The 24699-nt window shown below is 40.7% G+C and overlaps 2 protein-coding genes across 3 annotated transcripts in view; one reads left to right on the plus strand and one right to left on the minus strand.

The window, feature by feature from the left end:
* The first annotated feature begins 1825 nt into the window (after positions 1-1825).
* LOC148103359 (uncharacterized) lies at positions 1826-3977 on the plus strand. Its single transcript, XM_087838097.1, has 4 exons — positions 1826-1938; positions 2018-2263; positions 2350-2504; positions 3834-3977. Exons 1-4 carry the CDS (start codon positions 1917-1919, stop codon positions 3975-3977), a joined length of 567 nt encoding a protein of 188 aa, XP_087694223.1. The 5' UTR covers positions 1826-1916.
* Positions 3978-11428: 7451 nt separating this feature from the next.
* LOC102795448 (uncharacterized) overlaps positions 11429-24699 on the minus strand; it is a 47498-nt gene continuing 34227 nt past the window's right edge. For both annotated transcript variants that reach the window (XM_087832326.1, XM_087832322.1), the window contains exons 2-3: positions 14439-14544; positions 11429-13990 (exon numbers count right to left, since the gene is read on the minus strand). In XM_087832326.1, coding sequence (XP_087688452.1) covers positions 13004-13990; positions 14439-14456 — 1005 coding nt within the window. In that variant the 5' untranslated portion in view covers positions 14457-14544 and the 3' untranslated portion in view covers positions 11429-13003. The remainder of the gene's footprint in view (positions 13991-14438; positions 14545-24699) is intronic.

Raw genomic sequence — 24699 nt, forward strand, 5'->3', positions numbered from 1 at the left:
TGCCTAATGGCACCACTTATTTGGCCAAATGCAGTGTGAGTGTGGGAATGTTGCCGACATGGGCATCCTGTGGCTGGAAAAGCAGAGCCACCGACTGAAGTTGGAAATGGTTTGGTAGATATAGATTGTGTGTTAAACTATGTTAAACTTACAGGATTTAGGGAGTTTATGTTCAGATGCATAACCACACATGCACGGACATCTGTATATTCTTGTGTGCTGTCTTTGGTAAACCCACTACAGTAGTGTACATTGTGTTGAGCATTTCTGATCAAATGCATCATAGTATTTTCTACAATTTCTCGACAGAGGATTCAGCAGCAGTTCAGAACAAATTGGTGCCAAAATTCTGGATGTAGAGAATTTGCTCTCGCTAAAAGCAATCATGCATAACCAGTTCAACCTTTCTGCAAATGTGCTACTCAAAGAGAAGGAAATCCACCACTCTAGTTAGATGATTATGCTGTCACCCATCTGAATTATGAACAGCATCCTCCATCAACAAATATGGAGTTTCCTGCTGCAGTATTGAAGAATTCCCATGATGGGTTGGATAGGGTAGCTGAGATGTACTATTTTTACCCACAGCTGTTGTATGATGATCTGGCAACACCTAGATTAGAATTCTCCTGGGCTAGCTGGTATATAATGATATGCTACATGATTGCTAGTGACACAGCTATGTCAGCATAATATAAACAGTGAAGCTGGAGGATGAACGTTAATGAGCGGAGGACTTTTTTTCACTCGATAAAAGTTGACCTGAGGATTCTCGATGGTCGTGGACAAATGTAATCGCATGACAAAAATGAATAGTGGTAATAAAAACCGAGAGAGGCCGACAGTGATCACTGACTGTTTTTAGGGGCTTTTTAAGATTAAATAGAAGAATATGCAAAGCATTAAAACATGTTAAAAACACAAAAGCCTTATTAAACGCAGGGTAGTTTGGGCCCAGAGGCATCCAGGACAGCTATGCTTATTTACTTCTATTACCTTCTGTTCTACAGAGGTTGACGGTTTAGGACTGTCCACTATCAAAATGAACCATCATGCTGAGAAAACATGGTGGAAATTGTAAGTGTACGATAACTCAAGGCAGAAGGACACTGACTGTCCAGCCATAAGCCCTGCAAGACTAATTATTCATCCCAAAACTGTGCAACAACACAACACGCACACACATATATACTTGTGTACATGTATACGTGACCTTGGGCCTTTTTAATTAAATGCATTACAGTGGCATCTACACATGTTTTTAACTGAAGATTTAGCCAGACTATAGGTGGAAAATAGGAAAAACTAAGTAAATAAATACAATTAAGTATTCAGTTACTTACTTTTAGTAAATAAGTAAATACAAACTAATTGTCATAGTCTATGGTGGCAGACTGTGGGGTTGGGGAAGTTGGACCCCAACGCAGGACTCTCTGGATAAAGACACACACACAAACACACACACACTCACAAGTAAAAAGGAAAGCAGGGAACAGCAGCTAAAAGCAAAAACATGCAAGGTCACTCTGCAAGGACCGCCAGCGCAACACAGATCAGCAAATATAGTCCATGAGCCATAAATCCATAAACACTAATCTTAATGCAACATTGTTTTCACTGTTGTTTCATCATTAGAAAATATAAAAGATTATAAGATTTTTATTGTAACCCTCACAGCTCGTCTGACTGTGAGTCCCAGCAGCTCTCAGTTCTTCAAAGGATACTTTGTGTCTCTGAGCTGTGAGGAGGACGACAGCTCTGCTGGATGGACTCTGAGGAGAAACACAAGCAAACCAAACATCACTCAGTGTGGAGATGGGTGGGGAGAAAGTGCTGGTTCTTCTTGTAACATCACTGTTTTCCAATCAGACAGTGGAGTTTACTGGTGTGAGTCCAGAGAGGGTCCCATCAGTAACATGGTTAACCTGACAGTCACTGGTAAGCTGAGTGTGTGGAGTTAGTGTTGATGAAGCTGTGTGTAAATGGATGAAATGCTGTAGTTTGTCTCTGTGTTGAGGTGGATCAGTGATCCTGCAGAGTCCTGTCCTCCCTGTGATGGAGGGAGATGACGTCACTCTGCTCTGTAAAACAAAGACCACTCCCTCCAACCTCCCAGCTGCTTTCTATAAAGATGGCTCCCTCATCAGGAAGCAGCCTACAGGTCACATGACCATCCAGCATGTTTCCAGGTCTGATGAAGGCCTCTACAAGTGTGACATCAGCGGTCATGGAGAGTCTCCATCCAGCTGGATCACTGTCACAGGTGACACACTCACCTGTCTGTGTTTCTGCAGGTTTCAACATTCACAATGTGACGACAACTTCATGACTGTGTTTGCTTTATTTTAGGGGAACACACCACCACACCTCCACCTACATCCACCTCTCCTCCTGGTTCCACCGCCATCACTCTTCCTCCATCACTCTCTCCTCCTGTTCTCTCTGTGTTGTCATGTGTTGGATCAGTCTGTGTTGTGGTTCTACTGGTGTTACTGGTTCTGCTGGTGAGACGATGTGTTCACAGGAAACCTGAAGGTGAGACTCAGACTTCCTGATCTTTCATGTTCATGTTCAAGTTCACATTCATTATGATTATACCCAGACAGCACAACAATGTACTGTAGGGACTTCTTGATCTTACACCCATGATTTTGTTTTGCTGAATAAGCTACACAATGATTATTGCTAATCATCATAAATTAGAAATGCCTTTCCAAACAATATCCTTAGATTTTTTTTAACATTTAAATTATGTACAACAATTTATATGTTGTGTACATCTTTAATCATTTCAGAAGAAAAAGAAAATGCTTTAGAAAATGAAGTCAGAGATGACATCACATACAGTGACATCCAAATGTCACACTGTTTGCAGCAGCCACTCAAAAGAAGCAGAGGTAATATTGGTGTTGTTTTGTTTTTATATGAGCTTTTGGGGTGGGGTGCAAGGCTACTGTGTGAGGTTAAGTTTAGTTTTTTACAAGTATATGTTATTTGAAATTCTCTATAATTTCAGTGGATTTATAAAGACATAAGGGCATAATGGAAAAAGAAATGTTAGCTGTTTTAGCCATTTCTTTGTCACAAGTGGGTACCGGAGCACATATCTCCACTGTGTTGTAGGGGATACACTTCCTCAATCAAACCAATGCTCTTTCACTTACCCTGTCACTGTGTTAACCACTGCACTAAGGATGGACAGATATCCTGAGAAAGAAAGTATTATAATCCATCCATCCATCCGTCCATCTCCATCGCGATGGCAGCAGCCTAAGCAGAGAAGCCCAGACCTGCCTCTCCTTAGCCACCTCCTAGCTTGTCCGGGGGAACACCAAGGCATTCCCAGGCCAGCTGAGAGATATAATTTCTCCAGCGTGTCCTGGGTCTGCCCCGGGGCCTCCTCCCGGTGGGACATGCCCGGAACACCTCACCCAGGAGGCATCCTTGTCAGATGCCCGAACCAACTCAGCTGGCTTCTTTCGATGTGGAGGAGCAGCGGCTATACTTTGAGCCCCTCCCAGATGGCTGAACTTCTCACCCTATCACTAAGTGAGAGGGCAGTCACCCTTCGGAGGAAGCTCATTTCTGTCGCTTGTATCCACGATCTTGTTCTTTCGGTCACTACACACAGCTCATGACTATAGGTGAGGGTAGGGACGTAGATCGACCGGTAAATTGAGAGCTTCACTTTTACGCTCAGCCTTCTCTCCACCACGACGGACTAGTACAGCATCCGCATCACTGCAGCACCAATCCATCTGTCAATATCCGGCTCCCTTCTCCCATCACTCACACAAGACCCCGGGATACTTAAACCCCTTCTCTTGGGGCAGAAACTCGTCCCTGATCCAGAGTGGGCACTCCATCCTTTTCCGACTGAGAACCATGGCCTCGGATTTGAAGGTGCTGATCCTCATTCCCACCGCTTCACACTCGGCTGCAAACTGTTCCAATGCGAGCTGGAGGCCATCACCTGATGACGCCAACAGAACCATATCATCCGCAAAAAGCAGAGATGAGATCCTGAGGCCACCAAAGTGAAAGCCTTCCGCCACTTGGCTGTGCCTAGAAATCCTGTCCATACATCCCGAGGGACACAGTCTCCAAGTCCACATAACACATGTAGACTGGTTGGGCAAAGTCCCATGCACCCTCAAGTATCCTCAAGAGGATAAAGAGCTGGTTCAGTGTTCTGCGATCAAGTTGAAAATTGATCCTCCTGTATCCAAGGTTGGACTAACATAGGGACTCTCCTTTCCAGCACCCAGGCATAGACTTTCCCAGGGAGGCTGAGGAGTGTGATCCCCCTGTAGTTGGAACACACCCTCCGGTCCCCTTTATTAAAAATGGGGACCTCCACCCCAGTCTGCCAGTCCATGGATATCGCCCCTGATCGCCACGCAACATCGCAGAGGCATGGCAGCCAGAACAGCCTCACAACATCCAGAGCCTTCAGGAACTCACGGCGGACCTCATCCACCCCAGGGGTTCTGCCACCAAGGAGTTGTTTCCTCTTGGGAAAACATGTTAGTGGGATTAAGGAGGTCCTCAAAGTATTCCTTCCACCACCCAACAATTTTCTCAGTCGAAGTCAGCAGTGCTCCACCAGCACTATACACAGTACAGGTAGAGCACCGCTTTCCCCTCCTGAGTTGCCAGACGGTTTGCCAGAATCTCTTTGAGGCAGTCTGAAAGTGTTTTTCCATGGCCTCTCTGAACTCCCCCCACACCCAAGTTTTCGCCTCAGTCACTGCCCGAGCCGCATTCCACTTGGCCCTATCAGCTACCTCCGAAGACCCACAGTCTAACCAAGCCCGATAGGACTCCTTCTTCAGCCTGGTGGCTCCCTTCACCTCTGGTGTCCACCATTTGGTTCGGGGATTACCACCACAATAGGCACCAACCACTTGCGGCTGCAGCTCAGTGCAGCACCTTCGGCACAGGACTGTTTCAAAAAAGAAGCATAATTTATTAACAGGTATATTCCAATCTCTGTGTCCCTACAACAGGATGGGTACATGTCCAGGATGTACACTGGACTGGTAACAGCTGGGATACCGTCCAGTACCTCTGTTACCCTGAATTGTATAAGTGGAGGCAAACTGATAGACATTTCAATTCTGAATATGAATCTTATGAAAGTTAATTATTTGTACTTTGTGTGACATCCTGGCATGTTGACCAGATGTAGTCATCCTTATGAAGAGTCATGGTGTCAGTAGAAATATGATTTATTTAAAATGATCTCGTACAGTGGTCACCACAGTGGATCCTCTGCCTTCATCTCACCATATCCCTATCCTCCTCTGTCACACCAACACTTTTCAATACATCTGTTAACCTTTTCTGTTGTCTTTCTTCTTTCCTTCTGCCTGGCAGCTCCATCTTCAACATCCTTTGTCCAACCTAACCACTACTCCTCCTCCACATGTCCAAATGCTCCCAGCCTTGCCTCTTTAACTTTGCCTCCAATGCCATTTTGCTGCTCACTGATCATCACCTCTTTACTTAACCTACCTTCAACAACTCTTTCATGTTGCTTCATGGTGTGGCTCATCAATTTTATCCCTCTGTCGTTACTGCAGCTTTGTACATCAGCCTTGTTTTTGAAACTCAGTACCACTAGACTTCTTCATTCTTCAGGCATCCTCTTACCCCAAGATTGTATTAAACAATCTGGGCAAAAAGTCCCATCCCATCTCTCCTACCATGCAACCATTTATTTGCATCCATCGATTTTCTCCTGTTCATCTTAGTTTGGGCTGCAAAGATGCCCAGACCTCTCTCTCCTAAGATATCTTCTTTAACTCTTGTAAGGGAATTCCAATGACTTGCCAAGGCAGCTGAGAGACATAATCTCTCACAGAGAAATTATCTTTCCACTGTGTCTTGAGTTATTCCAAGATCTCAAAGCCTCCAAGGGAACAGCCAACTTAGCAATGGAGATACAGAACATGGTCTAGTCAAATCTTCCTTGAACAGCAGCATCTGGGTTTTCTATTTTTAAAAGAAGAACAGATCCAGATGTTAAAGAAAAATCTATAATAATTACTGTAGGTCAAATAGCTGGCATAACTTTTGACAAAAATTCAGTTGTTTCAAGGGCCAGTGTTTCCCCACTGGAAATGTGCTGTTTAAATATGATGATATTAAGAAGGTCCATGGTTTAGCAGCTGATAGGATTCATGAGTGTACAAATTAAAACCTCAATTTATAATCACTTAATATTAATTAAATATTAAATATTAATTAATATTTAATATTAGGAGTCAAAAAGTTAGAAACTCAGTTAAAAGTAATTCTGTTGAATTAGAACTGAAACACAATGAAACAGCTTTAATTAACTAACTTTTTTATTGATTATTATAATTAATTAATAATTTTATTTTTTATTGTACTTCAGAAGAATTAAAAGATTTGGTACCCAAAAATAGTGAAAAATAAATATCCCCGATACTTGAAAGACCTAAAACATGGCATGACATGTAAGAAATTCCATTTTACATTCACCAGCCACTCATGTACAGCTTACAGTATGTGGTTAAGGACAAGTTTTTATTTATTCTAAATCAAGTTATTAGAATGTTTATGTAGAATTACAGATACACAAAGAATGACAAGATGCGGCTTGTCATTGCTGAATAAGCCACCATGTTGGTTCTACTTACCTACAGTTAGAAGCCATGTTTTTTGGTTTGGCTAAGAATAGTATTCTTGTTGTGAGAACATGTTTTCTTTGTCCCCTGTGGTGAAATGTGTTACTTTGTACTGAAAGAAGATGGCAGCTCTGTGGTTGATCACCTTCAGTTTTCACACAAATATCATGCAGGTCTTTGTCATCCGTTAGCGTTTTGCTGCAGAGGTGTTAAGAAGTGGGAAAAAAACTGTGAAAAGCTAACTGCTGTTAGTAAAGTTACTAAACTGCTGTTTGTAAAAGTTAAGACTTAATTGCTTCATAAACAAGAATTAAAAACATTTTTCCATGGACGCCGTCTAATACTATTGCATTACCATTACTATTGTATCTGCAGGGCGATCATGGCTCAAAGAGTTGGCAGTTCGTCTTGTAACCGGAAGGTTGCCGGTTCGAGCCCTGGCTTGGGCAGTCTCGGTTGTTGTGTCCTTGGGCAAGAAACTTCACCTACCGCCTACTGGTGATGGCCAGAGGGGCCGATGGCGCGATATGGCAGCCTCGCTTCTGTCAGTCTGCCCCAGGGCAGCTGTGGCTACAACTGTAGCTGCCTCCACCAGTGTGTGAATGTGAGAGTGAATGAATAGTGGAATTGTACAGTGCTTTGAGGGCCCCGAAAAGCGCTATATAAATGCAATCCATTATTATTATTAGTAGTAATTAAAATGTTTTGTTTAACAGAGTGTGATTCAACTGCAGTCTACTCAAAAGTGAGACCAGAAGACATCAAGTATGGACAAACACTCGTCAGATCAAAGACATCCAGAGGTACAGCTACTCTTTAACTTTAAAAAGAGTTAACAGTTACTTGGTCTTTATGCTAAACTAAGCTAAGCCAGCCTGACTCAAGATATTAAACTTCTAATGTCAGAAAGAAATCAGTTTAAAGCTGAATATCTGCTGCATTTTAGGCTGCTATAACATGCACCATAACTAGCTAGATGTGACCAGTAGACAAATATATCTGGGACTGTAGTTAGATGTTAGATAATCACTGCAGGACTGAATGCTGCTGAGATGGCGGAGATCGGATCATGATTATGTGGAGAACCAGGCAGGTTGCTGGCTGTGCAGAGCAAAAGGGGTGCCCAAATGGCCAGCATAGAGCCTAGAGCAGGGTTGGGCAATCTCATTTCACGAGGGCCGGTGTCCCTGCAGGTTTTAGATGTGTCCTCGAACCAACACAGCTGATTTAAATGGCTAAATTAGCTCCCCAACATGTCCTGAAGTTCTCCAGAGGCCTGGTAACAAACTAATCATGTGATTCAGGTGTGTTGACCCAGGGTGAGATCTAAAACCTGCAGGGACACCGGCCCTCGTTGACTGAGATTACCCACCCCTGGCCTAGAGGGTTTTTGCTCAAAATTACAATGACAACTTTAATAATAAGAACTTTATTTACTTTACTTTACTTTACTTCTAGAAGAAAATACTTCTTTGGATTGCTGTTATCGTTGGAAGATGGGGTCAAAATGAGCCCACTTGGCAGTTGACATGCCAAAACATCAACAGAGCATTCTGGGAATTGTAGTATTAGCAGTACATGCACTGTATAATACTGGCAGGCCAGCTCTAATGGTAATTTTGTATTTCTTTTTTTTTTTTTGTATGTCTGTGAAGGTTCTCAGTCACCCAGGTCATCGTAGTCAGTAATTTTGTATGGCTTCGCGGGCCAAATGTAATTAGGCCACATTTGGCCCGCGGGCCAGAATTTGACACCTATGTTCTAGTTGCTCCTGTGCACCACTGCTCACTGTTACCCTCTGTAGTCAGAGGGTGATGGGAATAACGGCGTTAAAAGTAACGCGAGTACACATGAGTGCTGCTGATTGGCTGAGGAATATAGTAGCCATGGTAAACCAATCACATGACCAATTTAAGATGACATAGCAACAAGATGCTACATCAACCCAAGACAACCCTGAGTCTCCAATTTTGTGTTGAAAGTGTTGACTTCAAACTACACACCAAGTTTCAAATTGTGTTGATAGGCCAAACCAGCACGCAAGCAATGCAGTTTTAATTTAATACAGTATGTCAAATTGGAAAAATAACAGTAAATTCAGACATGTGAGGTTGTGCTGAAAAATTTGACACCTAAACAAGGCAAGGCAAGTTTTTAAAGGGGTAATGTAGCGGTAATATCAAAAGTAGTCAAGAACAGCCAATTATACCCTGGACATCGGAGGGTTAAACAAATTAGTAATTAGTTGCTTTAAGAATATTTTAACTCAATGACTAACTCAGTTAGTTACTTTTTTGAAGAAGTAGCTAGTACCTATGACTAATTAATTACAGGGTTTTTTGCTCCGGTAATATGCTTTATGTTATACACACTTCCTTTAGGCATTGAAAACCTATTTTCATTACAATAGAGATACCCAGTTATCTTTATCGATGAAGCCAGACGATGCTAATCAATTAGTTACAAGGATGTCTTAAAGACCTGGATGTGTACATATCTGTGATCCTTTTCATATCTTTAGATTTAGATCTATTTACATTGTACAGTCAGATGGCGAAAAAATGTGCCAATTCTACTCTATTATAAAGAAAACTCAAAAGAATGATGTGCAGCAGGCTGATCAGGGACAGACGGGCTTTATTCCAGCAACTCCCAGTTATTCCAAGACCAGGTGAGATAAACAGTAAAATCTCACCTGTTCACATGTGGGAAATTTGCTATCCACACACTGGTGATGATTTTACTGTCATTGATTTTTTTCTATCTATGTGTTGTACCTAATTTGAAAGTATAAGATAACGGATTTAAAATGTGACATCTTCTAGTAGAGGTTAAAGTGCTGTCATTTTTAAAGCAACCGCTCTGTTGTAACACCAGGTTTAACCAGTGGAGGGCAGCAGACTTTAAATTTGCCCTTGCTTTTCAGCTTTACTGAGAGGTAACTGTTTGAGCTCTGTGCTGGTTCAGGAGCCAGTCAGAGTCACGTCGTCATAAGTGTGTATTACTGATATTCACTGATCGTTGTGAACTGAACCAGCTGATTTAAACACATAAAAGCAGATGTTTCATGAGCTTTCATGAATTTTAAACCCCTGATAATAGACAGCTAATTTCTGCTAAAGTCTGTTTTGCAGGATATTACATAAATCAACAACACACCTAGTTAACAGCGGACTATCCTGGTACATTGTAGACAGTGTTGGGGAGTAACGGAATACATGTACCGTATTTAATTTTACATATTTAAAATACAAAATATGAGTAACTGTATTCTGTTACAGTTACCGTTTAAAAAGGTGGTATTTAGAATACAGTTACTTTGTTGAAATAAATGGATTACACGGCGGTACTTCCCTGTTTCATATTGTGGCGGGTCAGGACAGTTTGGGTTTTGTTTGACAGCTACATTCTGTTGTTCCAGGTGGCAGCATTACGGTTGCCATGGTTACAGGGTGACGCTCTATCTCTGCGTGTTTCCTGGGTGAGAGAGCGCCTGTTGTTGTTGTGCTAAGCTAATAGGCAGAATGCTACTGGTATAGCTCTAAAGAATGTAGCATCATAGGCAGTGTAGTCCGTGCTGCTGGGAGAATGGACTGCCATACCCGTTATGTGTCTGTGAGCGAGGGAGGGAGAAAAAGGAAAAGCACGAGCTGTCATCGAGCAAAAACGGGAGCTGGAAGCATGTAAATATAATAATAACCACTGCAGCCAAGAAGAGAGCCTGACGAGCCCAGTTGTAAGTAAGCTATTAAGCTATTAAAGCTAGTTTTCGGCTATGAGCCTGACACAGAACCCGACATATTAGCCAGAGGTCCCTTTACTACGGTTCGGAGCCACGGACCTTCAGTAACAGTAATAAATCACAGCAATAGTACATTCATGTAGTTGTAAACATATATTAAGTAATCCAAAGTATTCAGAATACGTTACTCTCATTGAGTACCGTAACGGAATACGTTACAGAATACATTTTGGGGCATGTATTCTGTATTCTGTAATGGAATACATTTTAAAAGTAACCTTCCCAACACTGGTAATATTTTAAAGTAATGCTACTCTTACTTGAGTACAATTTTTGAATACTCGACCCACCTCTGCTAATTACTAATTACTTTCCCCCAAAAGTAATCCCGTTACTTTACTGATTACTTATTTCCAAAAGTAATTAATTACTTAGTTACTTTTTAAAAACATGATTTACAACCTGAATAGGTAATGTGGGAATTTTATAATTTTTATATTATGTTTATTCTTTTATATCCTTTTTAATAAGCTTTGACCATTGGCAGTTGATGAAAACATTTATTCAATTTATTAAACATATAGTTTCAATCATGTTATTAAACATTGCATATGTGCTCATGATAGAGTTAAGCACTCAGTCCCGTGAAGGTCGAAAGCTTCGTTCAGCCATGAACAGACTTTCCCACCAGGCTGCGTTTCAAAGTGGTGCTCCATGAGAGTCAGAGAACACATCTGCAAACCGCTGTTGCAATGCAGGAACATCGGCTTTGTGTGAGATGTTCATTACAATGAATCTTAAACACACTCTCTGAAAACTTCATGCCCACATCTTCTTTTTAAAAAAAATCAAAAATCTTTGTCCTTGAAGATCATTTCAGAGTTTTTAATGAGCTGCAGGAACCCTGTTTAGTGTGAGTGGAGAACAGCCAAGTCTCATCCTTTGATAAACCTCCACATGTACCACTGAAAACAGTGAAATTACTTTGAATCTGAAATCAGGGCTCAAACTACTTGTTGTGAGACCATTTCTTTATTTTTCAAAGTTAATCAAATATAGGATCAAATCAAATCACGATTTCATGATACAAACTTCAAATCAACAAGAAAACAGCTGCAGAACATGTGGATCAAAATGAATTCATTAAAAAACAACACGTGGACTTCAAGGATACAGTAAACACACTAAAGTGAAAGGAGGAGCAAAAAATAGAGGTTTAATAGGATTTGAATTTTTGAACTTCTAACATTTCTTTGCTGCCACTGTGAATATGAATGTGGTCTTTGCCTAATTGAATAAAGGTTACACTGACTCACTGCTTCATCTTCTGAAAAGTTAAAGTTAATTTTGGAAACACTAAGAAAGTACAAATGGAAGAAATTGAAATATATATCCATATCTGCAATTTTGATACAATATCAGTTTGGTAAAAAAGACATTCCTATAACTTTAATAATACAGAAACAAGTACAACTACTAAACACTACTGTGTCCTAAGGAAACAAAGATTAAAATGTAACAGGGATAACATTTTAGAGAATTAAAATCCATCAAAGGAAAAAACATAAACTTGATATACAGATCTATACATGCAGCTTCCTAAATGTAACATTCAGGATTATTCACTGCAGGTCCAGAAATCAGAGCTACCTCATCAGATCCAAGTGTGACATCAGCTGACACTCTTTACAGGAGATTTCATCTGAACTCTGTGGAGCCTGATCTCAAGGTTTTTAAGTCTGACCCTGAAACCAGAAGAGGATCTTTCTCTCTCTTCAGATTCATTGTGATCCACTGATTTCAGTCCTGCATGATCAGGCTGATGTTTGCACAGAGCAGATAATGAAGTGAATATTTTTGCACATTGGTAACAGTGAAACAGTTTATTTACAGTGTGGGATCGTTTGTGTTCGGAGTATGAACTGACATTCCTGAAGCTCTTGTCACACTGGTCACAGCTGAAGTTCACTTCCATGTGCGTACGTTCATGTTTGCTACGATGACATGATTGTGAGAAGCTTTTGTCACAGTGTCTGCACTTGTTTGGTGTCTCTCCTGTGTGGATTCGCTTATGCTTGTTCTTTAAGCTCATGTCCAGTGGTGAAGAATGACCCACACTGGTCACAGATGTGCTTTATCACCCCACTGTGGAAGAGTTTTTGTATTTTTAATGTACTTGGTGTGTGGAAGCCTCTCCCACATTCTTTACAGTCGTTCATTTTATCTCCAGTGTGTCTACGTTGATGAGATTTTAGGTCCCGTTGATGATTGGAAGTTTTTCCACAAAGGTCACAGAGAAACTTGCCCACCACCACAGTGACGACAGGGTTGAGAACTGGATCTATGTGCGTCGCTCTGCTTTTTTTATTTTTATCCTGAATGTCGCCTGAAATAAAAAAGCATCTCTGCCAATGTCCAATTACATTTTACTGTTTACATTATAACACTGAGCTTACTGGACAAAAATGACTCTTCATTTTTCCAAACAGTTCATTCAGTATAACTCCAAAAGTTTACTGATCAGATTTGTTCCAAACACTCAGGTTAAAATTACAAGATAAAAAATCAATACATCCTCACAGTAACTGCCCTTGTAGAGTTATTTTCAGGTGTGGATCCGTCGGTGGTTTCTCACGTGATGTGGAGATTTAAAAGTCTTCTCACACAGGTCACATTTATAAGGTCTCTCCTCAGTGTGGCTAAACATGTGTAGTTTTAACTGTGCGACATTTATAAACAGTTTCCCACACTGATCACAGCAGGAAACATCATTTCCAGTGTGAATCCGTAGGTGATTATTTCGGTAGTGTTTGTCGCTGAAACTTTTTCCACAAAAGTTGCAGCTGTACGCCTTAATTCCAGAGTGGGTAATTAGATGCCTCTGTAAGTCGGGCTTTTGAGCAAACGCCTTACCACACAACTCACAGCTGTGTGCTTTAACTCCACTGTGCATGATACGGTGTGATTTTAAGCTTTGATAATGGGTAAAAGACTTTCCACACAATTTGCAGCTGTAAGGTTTAACTCCACTGTGGACGTGTTGGTGTGTTTTAAAGGTTTGAGCGTGGGTAAAAGACTTTCCACACAAGTGACAGTTGTACGCTTTAACTCCACTGTGGATGAGTTTGTGTGATTTTAAGCTTTCAGCCCGGGCAAAATCCTTCCCACACAAGTCACAGCTGTACGCTTTAACTCCACTGTGGATGAGTTGGTGTATTTTTAAGCCTCTAGCCCAGGCAAAATCCTTCCCACACAAGTCACAGCTGTAAGCTTTAACTCCACTGTGGATGACTTGGTGTTTTTTTAAGGTTCCAGCCTCGGTAAAAGACTTTCCACACAAGTCACAGCTGTAAGGTTTAACTCCACTGTGGATGAGTTGGTGTTTTTTTAAGAATCGAGCCAGGGTAAAAGACTTTCCACACAAGTCACAGCTGTAAGGTTTAACCCCACTGTGGAGGAGTTGGTGTGTTTTTAGGCTGTCACTCCGGGTAAAATCCTTCCCACACTCATCACAGCTGTAGGTTTTCTCTCTCTTTCTTCTGTGAGGTTTGTCGGCCTTCTGAGAGCGCTGACTTCTTGCTCCATGTTGGTCCTGCAGTGACAGAGATACAAACAGAGGCAGTGAGTGAAATGCAGTCGTCGACCAAACTGAAACTCCCTCCGTCAGTGGAAACAAACATGTCAACAAACACATTCTTGGTGTGTTACCACCACCTTTTGGTGACAGTATCACATTACAATGATGTGACACAATGAGAGGTGTAATGAAAATTACATTATTGAAGAAATATATAAGTGGAGAAAATCTTTTACTTCATAAAATATTTTGAGTTCAACTGTTGATATTGTTCTTTCAATGTGTGCTGATAAAATATGATCTTTGTACTTTTTTCGAACTTCTGTGGTTTTTGGTTGTGAATGTAGATTCTGTATATAGGAGCCCAGGATGCAAAAGACAAAGCTGCTGTTAATTGTGTTTTAAAAACCAACCAGCTGTGCACACAGTTTCAATAACAGTGTAACTGTGATGTTTTTCTCACCTTCTGTGTTGAAGTCATTGTTTCCTCTGTAGTGGCTGAGCTGAGTCCAAATGGCTGAAATTGTTCCTCTGTTGCTCCACCAGACTCTTCTCCTCCTGTTACTTAGCTGGGACACAAAATGTATATAGATGTATTTTACCCCTTACAAAAAGAAGCAGAGCAAATAAACATTACTACACTCCTCAGTGCAGGGCTCGCAAAATCTCAAAGTCCCTGGTAACCCTTCAGGCAGGGAAGGGTTTTTGGTAGCCCAAAACAAATTTAAGTCGCCCAAATAAAAAAGAGAATAATTTTTTGATTGATGTTTTGTTTCCTTTACAATATTATACATTAAAGTATAATATTGTAACGGAAACAAAACATTAATCAAAAAATTGTTGAAACACAAATTACAACACTGTATAAAAATTACAATCATCAACTCAAATACTTGGTTCTAATTGAACAGAAATTTCTATGGACTTGTAAGAACTATGTAGAGCATGAATCAGTCTGTGTCAGATAATGAATTTGATATTTCCACTGAAGTCACGGGTAAGAGGCTAGGCCATTTGCTTTTTGAAGTTTTCAAAGACTGCTAAATTGTGCCTGTAACATGTTGACCTATGTTTGCATCAGCCACTAGATGTCACTGTGTTGCTGCAATGTGTGTAATACACTGGCGAGCAAGAAGCTCCAGAAAAATGAGAAAAGGAAATAAAGTGGAATTGGAGCAGAGATCGGTGTGTGCGTGCATTTAATAAGAAGCTCGGTATACAGACAAAGATAATACATGGTGTCAGAGTAGCGGTTTTCTACGCAATCCCTCGCCGTTGGGCAGCGCAGACATGGAGGCTGCTGAGGTTTAAATTTACCATCTTAAATGTTTATATGCTGATTACATTGCATAATATAAGAGAGGCTTAACTCTGAGTACACTCTGTGCCAAAAAGTGCTGACAGGAAACTGCATGCTTTTGCAGCTAGAATGAAGTGAAAGTGAAACCAACTAGGCTGTTTGATCAAGTGTGGTGTGACGTGAGAGCAAGTATATAAATACCTAGGCTTCCGTTTGTGCTTCAGACCTGAGCTTGTGTGTTCGTGTGTTCAGGTCTCCATATTCCGGAATATGTAAATTAAAGATCATTTTAAAGTAAAAGACCACTTTTGAGCCAGTCTCTCTTGGCCCTAAGAATACTAAAGAACCGGAATTTACAAGGCTTACGGCGTTCCCACACCGCACATGGATTGTGATTCTAGCAACCTGCCCGAGGCATGGCGACGTTTCAAGCAGCACACCGAGCTAATGTTCGCTGGTCCTCTTCGGGGGAAGGAGGAGGCAGACAAATGCAGCTACCTTCTTCTATGGGTCGGTGAGAAAGGACGGGACGTCTACAACACGCAGACGCTCACCGCAGACGACTCCCGAAAGCTTCAGACGCACTGCGATAAGTAGCCTGATTACATCACACCGAAAGCTAACCCAATCTACGCCAGATATAAGTTCCATGAAAAGATGCAGGAAAAGAGATATATATCTGCAACAAGTCGTCAATGATGTTCTGTATTGCTCTCTCTGACACATGAAGAACACTGTACATTTTTAAGAAGAGGGAAGACAAGTTGTTTTTTAACTGATTTTGCAGTTCCTCAGTGTCATGTGTGGACTCAGAAGGATTAGAGGAAGGACTTCCAAGTTCATAGTCATAGTTTGAGGGACCAGAATCCTCATATTCAACATTACTCTGTAAAGGATGGTTAGCAGTTTCTTTAAGGATAATTTCACACTTAAAGGCTGAAATATCACCATCAGGATGACACCTACTTCTATGGGTATTGAAGGAAGAATACACATTAGTACGGTAGTGACAATTTTTGAAAGGGCAATCCAATGTCTCATGCTGTTTTAGATGTGTCCTTAAGTGACTAAGGACATTTTTATCATTGAATGGTTGGCTACAACCACAAAGAGGGCAAAGAAATACTGCACTTTGATCTCTACTTTGCAGAAATTTCTGAGAATGTATCCGTGTTAAATGAATTTTCAAAGCATTCAGTGACTGAAATGTACAGATACAGCAATCATATGGACATGTGTGTGTATATATCTATATCTATATCTATATATATATATATCTATATATATCTATATATCTATATCTATATCTATCTATCTATATATATCTATATCTATATCTATATATATCTATATCTATATATATATATATATATATATATATATTAGGGGTGCAACGATACACAAAATTCACGGTTCGGTTCGGTTCGATACTTTGGTGTCACGGTTCGATATTTTTTCGATACAAAAAAAATGTTCATGCCTTTTTATTAATTTGTCATTTATTAAATTTTCACGGCACATTCTGCACCACATCTCTGTGCGTTCATCATTTGTTTGAAGCCAGCTCACCTCCTGCAACCACTTTTCCGAGAATACGTGCTTCTTTTGTGGTTCGGACTCCTTCTGACATTTCTTTGGAGGTGGAGGAACATCACAGTAATTGCTTAAAGGAGCTTCTTCGACATCTTTAAGAGTTCTAAACAAATGTCTGTCCTCCTCCTGAAAATCTTATGTACGCAAACACGCGCTGCAACTTCTTATCTTGTGCGGGTTTTTATTTTGACAGCGAATGCGCACCTGCGGACCACTTATGTGCAGCCCTGGTTATTTAGCTCGTCATATTGCAGCCACAGAAATTCTTTTGTCCATGAAACCATAAAGCTGCACTGTCTTTTTTCCTTATAGTCTGATTTGTCATAACTTTTCCGTTTTGTGGTAAGCTTTTCTTTGGCTGTCACTTCTTCACCCTGACCTGTCTTATTTGGCTCAGCAGAACTAAAATATATATCCTGCTGCTTTTACACACGCACTTACATAACCAGCGATTCTCTGCGCGATCAACCTCTCACATGTTTAAGCTGCGGGAGATTTCACTTGTCATGTTTGCATAGTAAGCTAACGATTGATAAGACGATGTCAGAGGAATTGGTGCGCAAATTATCATCACTCACCAATCAGTACTGTCGCTCTCTATACACAGTTCACGCGATTGCAAAGTGAAAGCAAAAAACAAGCGCAAATTCAAACGCGATTTCAGTATGTCACATATTGACAGTGGCCGATGCCAATGACATAATTACCCAGCTACATTTCCGAAAGAATGCAAAAGCATTGACATATAGTTTTCCTTCCTGCGATAGGCCGACGGGCAGGGCAGAGATAGATTTTGGTAGCCCGACTGGAAAAAAGCCCCAGGACGTCGGGCTAGCGATTTTGCGAGCCCTGTATCTGATTGAGGAATCACTCATCTTTGGAAAAGAGAGTTTATTATGGAGAAATGTCTCTTTCCAAAATAAAAGCTATACTATACGCTTCTTCTGGGCTATATTCTCAGCAGCATATTAAACATATCAGGTCCCCATAAGGAGAATCATGTGCTAACGGCTGTCTAAATGACTCGGATAAAGTTTGTAGCATGCCTGCTTGTTTTTGTCTGCTTCCACTTGTCTTTGCACTAGGATGATGTCGGAGTAAATGTGCAGTCATATTGGTTGTGTTCCCACTAGTGCTGTCAGCGTTAATCTGAAATGACATTAACGTCACAACACGGCAAATCTCCGTTAACGAGCTACCGCGGATCGCCTCATGAGTGGGGCTGGAAGACGTCAACACATTAACGAGCTAAGTGCGCTAACACACTAGTTCCCACCAATTGAGCATTGCTGGCACATCCAACATACTGTTTTACTTTTGTCCATGATGCGCTTACCTTCAGGGTCATACATCACATGAAAACCAAAATAGTTCCAAACGCCAGATCTGAATGAGGGTGGGGGAGGTTCAATTTGCCATGTTGCAACTAGCCTAGCTTCTGTCTCGCTAGCTTGCCCTGCGCTCAGTGAATCTGTGTTCGACTACTCCGCCTAGGCTGCACTGTCGAGCGCAGATCCACTGAGCGCTCAACACAGATAGCATCGTCAGAAGGAAAGTTGATAAAATAAATTAAAAATGTTGTATCGTTCGATACATATGCGTACCGAACCGAAAGCACTGTATCGAACGGTTCGATATCGATACGAGTATCGTTGCACCCCTAATATATCTATCTATATATATATATATATATATATATACACACCAAGCCAACTCCAAGCCCATAGCACAAGTCACCATCAAGTGCGGGATCTACCAAGGAGATGCTCTGTCCCCACTGCTGTTCTGCATAGGCCTGAACCCCCTCAGTGAGATCATTAACAAGACTGGCTACGGATACAGACTACGGAACGGAGCAGTTGTCAGCCACCTCCTGTACATGGATGACATCAAGCTGTATGCCAAGAGTGAACGAGACATCGATTCACTGATCCACACTACCAGGCTATACAGCAATGACATTGGAATGTCGTTCGGGCTGGAGAAGTGTAGTCGGATGGTAACAAAGAGAGGGAAGGTAGTCAGAACTGAGGGGATCAAACTACCAGAAGGCAACATTGCAGACGTAGAGGACAGTTACAAGTACCTGGGGATCCCGCAGGCGAATGGGAACCATGAAGAGGCCGCTAGGAAAGCTGCAACCACCAAGTACCTGCAGAGGGTCAGGCAAGTCCTGAGGAGTCAGTTGAACGGTAAGAACAAGATCCGGGCCATCAACACGTACGCCCTGCCCGTGATCAGGTACCCTGCTGGGGTAATAGGCTGGCCAAAGGAGGAGATAGAAGCCACTGACATAAAGACAAGAAAGCTCCTTACCATGCATGGAGGGTTTCACCCCAAGTCCAGCATCCTGAGGCTGTACGCTAAGCGGAAGGAAGGGGGCCGGGGACTGGTGAGTGTCAGCACCACAGTCCAGGATGAGACAACGAACATCCAAGAATACATCACGAAGATGGCCCCAACTGACCGAGTGCTCAGTGAATACCTCAGGCAGCAGAAACCCAAGAAAGAGGAGGGAGACGAGGAACCATCACGGAAGGACAGGCCCCTGCACGGTATGTACCACCGGCAGATAGAGGAGGTGGCTGATATCCAGAAATCCTACCAGTGGCTGGACAAAGCTGGACTGAAAGATAGCACAGAGGCACTAATCATGGCAGCACAAGAACAAGCTCTGAGTACAAGATCCATAGAGGCTGGGGTCTATCACACCAGGCAAGACCCCAGGTGCAGGCTGTGTAAAGATGCCCCAGAGACAATCCAGCACATAACAGCAGGGTACAAGATGCTAGCAGGCAAGGCATACATGGAACGCCATAACCAAGTGGCCGGCATAGTGTGCAGGAACATCTGTGCCGAGTATAACCTGGAAGTCCCGAGGTCAAAATGGGAAATGCCCCCAAGGGTGGTGGAGAATGACCGAGCTAAGATCCTGTGGGACTTCCAGATACAGACGGACAAAATGGTGGTGGCTAACCAACCGGACATAGTGGTGGTAGACAAACAGAAGAAGACGGCCGTAGTGAACGATGCAGCGGTTCCGAATGACAGCAATATCAGGAAGAAATTAACCTGTGGACCATGAGATTTGAGGGAAAACATCGTTTTTTTCAAAGGAGTTATTCAGGATACAAAGAACTTCAAGAATGTTTTGAAAACACTTGCAACCAGGCATCAGCATATGATGGCATATCACCTCAATGGACCCTTGTTTTTCAAACCGCAAGCGCAAGCTTCAAGTGTCACCTGTGTCCAAGTTGCAACTTTGCCTGAAGTAGCACAAGATTTTATCAAGACTAAGACAGACAGCCAAAACATATACACCACTCATAAAGTGTCCCTAAATGGAACGGAGTATGCAATTGGAATGTTTGTCTCTGCAGGCCAGACTGGAGGACTTCCAACATTCAGCAGGATTGAATATCTCCTGCTTGTAAACAATTCCATTTCCTTGTTTTGCAGGAATTACGAATGCTGGTACATTGAGCATTTGAGGTCGTTTGAGCTGACATTAACAGACAGTTTTTCGGTGTATCAGCTGCCGGAGCTAAATGATACAGTAAGTCTGACAGCATATACTGTTGATGGACATCTGTTGTTGACACAAAAAAGATTCATTCTGATCAGACACTTGCGAGATTAATATTGCTTTTGGAATAAGCCACATGTAGCCAAATAGATCAGGGCGAAAAAACTACTACTCTTTTCTTTTCCTTTCTAGGAAATGTCTGCTCAAGCTCTACTACTTCATGTTCATGTCTATTTGCACGAAGACACCTCTACCTTCATCAAAACGTGGGATGTAAGTTTGTGAACAGTATTCAAGTATCAACCTTGTTTAGATTTCACAAAACATTATGACACTTTGACAGTGTGAGAAGTATCTCCATCCTTTGGGTCTGTCTACAACAGTGTCCATGTCACATAATGGGGAAACACCACATATTCTTAATGTGTATAGACCCTACCTTCTATAATGTTCCTAGCCCAACCATACATCACTGTACATTTATTTATTTATTTTAATAATAGAACTCCCATTGACTTTCTGTAGTTATTGCCATGAAGAGGTATGACTTTGCTTTATGAGTACTAGTTGTCATTTTTATTTTTCTCAAGTTTTTGGTGTGTTTTGGCTTTTTTGTTGTTCAAACACTTGATTTCTAAGATGGGGATAATCCAGTACTTGTATTGTGACTTGTATAGATGAGACTAAGGCTACGTTCACACTGCAGGCGAAAGTGCATCAAATCCGATTTTTTTTTACCCTATGTGACCCATATCCGATCATGGTATGACAGTGCGAACGGCACAAATCCGATATTTTCAAATCCGATCTGGGTCACTTTCGTATGTGGTACTGAATCCGATACATATCCGATGTTTTAGAAAGCGACTGCTGTTTGAACGGTCAAGTCGCATTAAATCCGTCTTTTATGTCACTGACACAAGACAGACGCCAATTATCAGCTACGGAGAAGTGCCTGAAAAGACATCGTGAACGCTTTCTGGCCATCCAGTGTAGATGTCAGTGAAACTGTTGGGAAGACAACGTTGGAGAAACGTGAACATTTTATTTGTACTGTATAATCTGCAGAGTCTGACAGAAACCTGCAACTATCCTTTGAAGCACCACTCCTCTCTAAAACAGCAATAAGGATCATTATTAGGTTATTTACATTATTATGTAAATAACAAAATAACTTAAAGCAAAAATTGGGAAACATAAAGTCCGAAGTCTTTACATTAACGGCCATCAGTCAAACAATATTGTTTGCTCTGGGTCTAAACCATAGGTGTCAAACTCTGGCCCGCAGCCTAATTACATTTGGCCCGCAAAGCCATACCAAATTACTATTAGAGCTGGTCTACTGGTATTATACAGCTAATATATATATTGTTTAGTATTAAGCTTTGCTTGTTCCATATTCAGTTTTTCAGCAAAACGTGTTTGAGTCCATAAGAAAAGATTCATTCTTATATCTAGAGGAAGATTTTTTTTTTCAATAAATATTAATGTTAGCCCGTGACTTTGTTCCAGTTTTGAATTTTGGCCCACTGTGTATTTGAGTTTGACACCCCTGGTCTAAACAGAGCGCGTTGTGTGTGACATCTGTCGCATTTTATCTGTAGTGTGAACAAACAGACAAAAAGAAAAATCGGATTTGATCAAAAAATCGGAATTGAGCATTAAGACCTGCAGTGTGAAAGTAGCCTAAGAGAAATAGGAATGCACTAACATGTAGTAATTTTGTTTTCTGTAGATGATGCATTCTGATGAACCAGATATTAGTGAAGTGCCACTTGGACTCCTCCTGATCAGGCCCAATTCCAGCGATGCAACATTCTTCTGCCCTGAGAAGATTGCAGTTTTGGTTGAGGGTAACATGATCATTGATTTTCCCACCCTGGCTGATGCATTTCTAGTAATATTTGGACTGACTTACGCCCTGCATCTAAGCTACCCAAAATGTTTGGCCAACACATTTGACTTTATTCAGAAAGTGTTAATGGGTCTGGAGGATGGGAAGTTGAAGCCCAAAGTGCTGAGTCTCAAAAATGATCTTTTGGCAGTAGAATAATGTCCACTGTCCCTACACAGCCCCCAAGTGCCTGTTAAAGCAAGTAACTCAGTTTATCATTTTTCCAAGTCTGGATAAGTTTTAAAAAAGAGAATAGAAGCGAGAAAATGTTGGCATTTGCATACTCTCATTTCATACTTGATTATCTAAAAGCCAAACATCCAAAATAAAAGGGGAAGGTTCTAAGGAGTTTTACAAGACTTTGTTTTATGCTTCTAAAGAAGGATTTCTCTATTTAAGGTTTTATTGGTCTGTCGTTGACAGCATGATTGCACTCTACAGATGTGTATATTGGTTTAGTAATAACCTTTGCTGTTTTTGTAATAACAGTATTGGCATATTAAAAAGGTTCCCAATAATATTCCAGTGTATTAGCTGCACTGTAATTTACTTTCATTCAGTTTCCCCACCTGGCAGTGCAGGATTTTGTGTTTTTTCATTTCCTTCTGTTTTTTTTTTTTTTAAACAAAAATGCTATACTCAACTGTTAATGGCATCTAAATACTGTTGTATTCAGATTTCACATGTTGTGAAAGTCTTTATTTCTAATATTGTAACCTTGTGCCTAAATTTGACATTTCAGAAATTATTCCCAATAATATTTGGTGAGTTTGTCTGGGATTGCCCGAGATTTTTTCTTTTCTTTTCTGAACATACATGCAAGGAAATTTAATTTGTCATTTATTACTGTACTGCATTTGTCCAAAAGAGGATCTCAGCTCTATCCCCTTGCTACACACAAGTATTTTTGGTTCTCTGAAAAAAGGCAAATGTTAAGACATCATGTCTTAACAAGTTAATGTTACTCAATAAATTTCTAAGTTAAATTTATGTTGTCTGTGTTGTTTGCCATGTTTTTACAAGTGTGGTTGCTTATTTCTAGCACATTTTTTATTTTTATATCCAATTCAAAACACAGTAAATTTGGCTACTACAAGTTGGGTGTATTTTAAAGTTTTGAGTATCATTAGCTTAAAATGGTTAACATTTTAAAACTAAATATTAATTCCTTAAATTTACTTGATTTAGATTTGTACTTGAAACTCAAAATATTAAGTAGAGAGTACCAAACCAAGAATGTGGATATAACATGAAAACATTTATCATTGGTACTTAAAAATATTTATCTAAAGCTAATAAATAAAGTGTGTTTAATTAACTTTCAACTTTGAGTTTTAGTTGCTTAAAATATTTTATGTAATCAGTTTCACCAAAAGTTTTGAGTTAAATTAACTTATTGGGTTTTACAGTGTAGTGGGATGAGAAGCAATATATGAACTAGTGGACTAATATTATATTAGGAAAGATGATTGAATTATAGCAGGGGTGAACAGAATGCAGCAGAGGGATTAAATGAGTGAGACTAGTAGATTCTTAGTTTCTTGTTCCTGGGGGAGATTTTACCATTACATACACCTTGTTACATGGGATGAAACTTGCATTTTTGTTACCAAGTGGAGATGAAAAGTCCTAAAACTAGGCTTTCGTGTTTTTACATTTTGTAGAATTTAATTTAATTTTTTAATGTTTGAGGAGTGCACTGAAAGTTAGGTTTGAGAATCTGCTCTCCTTCAAGCAGGCCTGCATGATTGGAACTAAAAGTGCTATACAACACTGTTGCTTTAAAAACGATCATAAAGTGAGCTTCTCCACATTACAATGGGCTCTGGAGAAAGTCACCTATGTGGGACACGATTGGATAGTAAGTCCTAAGTCCCTTGTCTAAAAGGCTTCAGCAAGGTAATCCATTCCGAATTCGTCTTTTTTCTTATTTGAAATGATGTCATGTTACGTGCATGACATCATTTCCTGACAGTTTCCTTCTTTATGCACTGAAGCTGGCACGTTCCCTCAGTTTTTCCAGTAAGATGGTGCGCCAGCACATTATGGGTGCCAGGTCCGGTTATGTTGAAACCAAGCACACCATTGTTTTTCTTGTGACATTACCGATAAGTTTGATGTGTCACATGGCCCTCTTCCTATTGAAAAAAACAAAAGTTCTATCCAAGATGGCCGACTTCTAAATGGCCACCATGGTCCTCCATCTTGAGGAGTTTGCCCCCTCACATATACGAATGTGCCACAAACAAGACTTTAATATCACCAACCATTCCCATGTTATTACGGTGTATCCATATAAATGGCCCATCCTGTACGTTCAGCATTAACATGGTTTTAAAGCCTTCACTGTAAAATATGTAGTATGTAAATCTTACAGAGAATGTGATGATTTTGTGGATAATTAAAGC

Source organism: Neolamprologus brichardi, chromosome 3 (genome assembly GCF_056152115.1).
Source record: "Neolamprologus brichardi isolate AB-2024 chromosome 3, ASM5615211v1, whole genome shotgun sequence".
NCBI classification, from domain to species: domain Eukaryota; kingdom Metazoa; phylum Chordata; class Actinopteri; order Cichliformes; family Cichlidae; genus Neolamprologus; species Neolamprologus brichardi.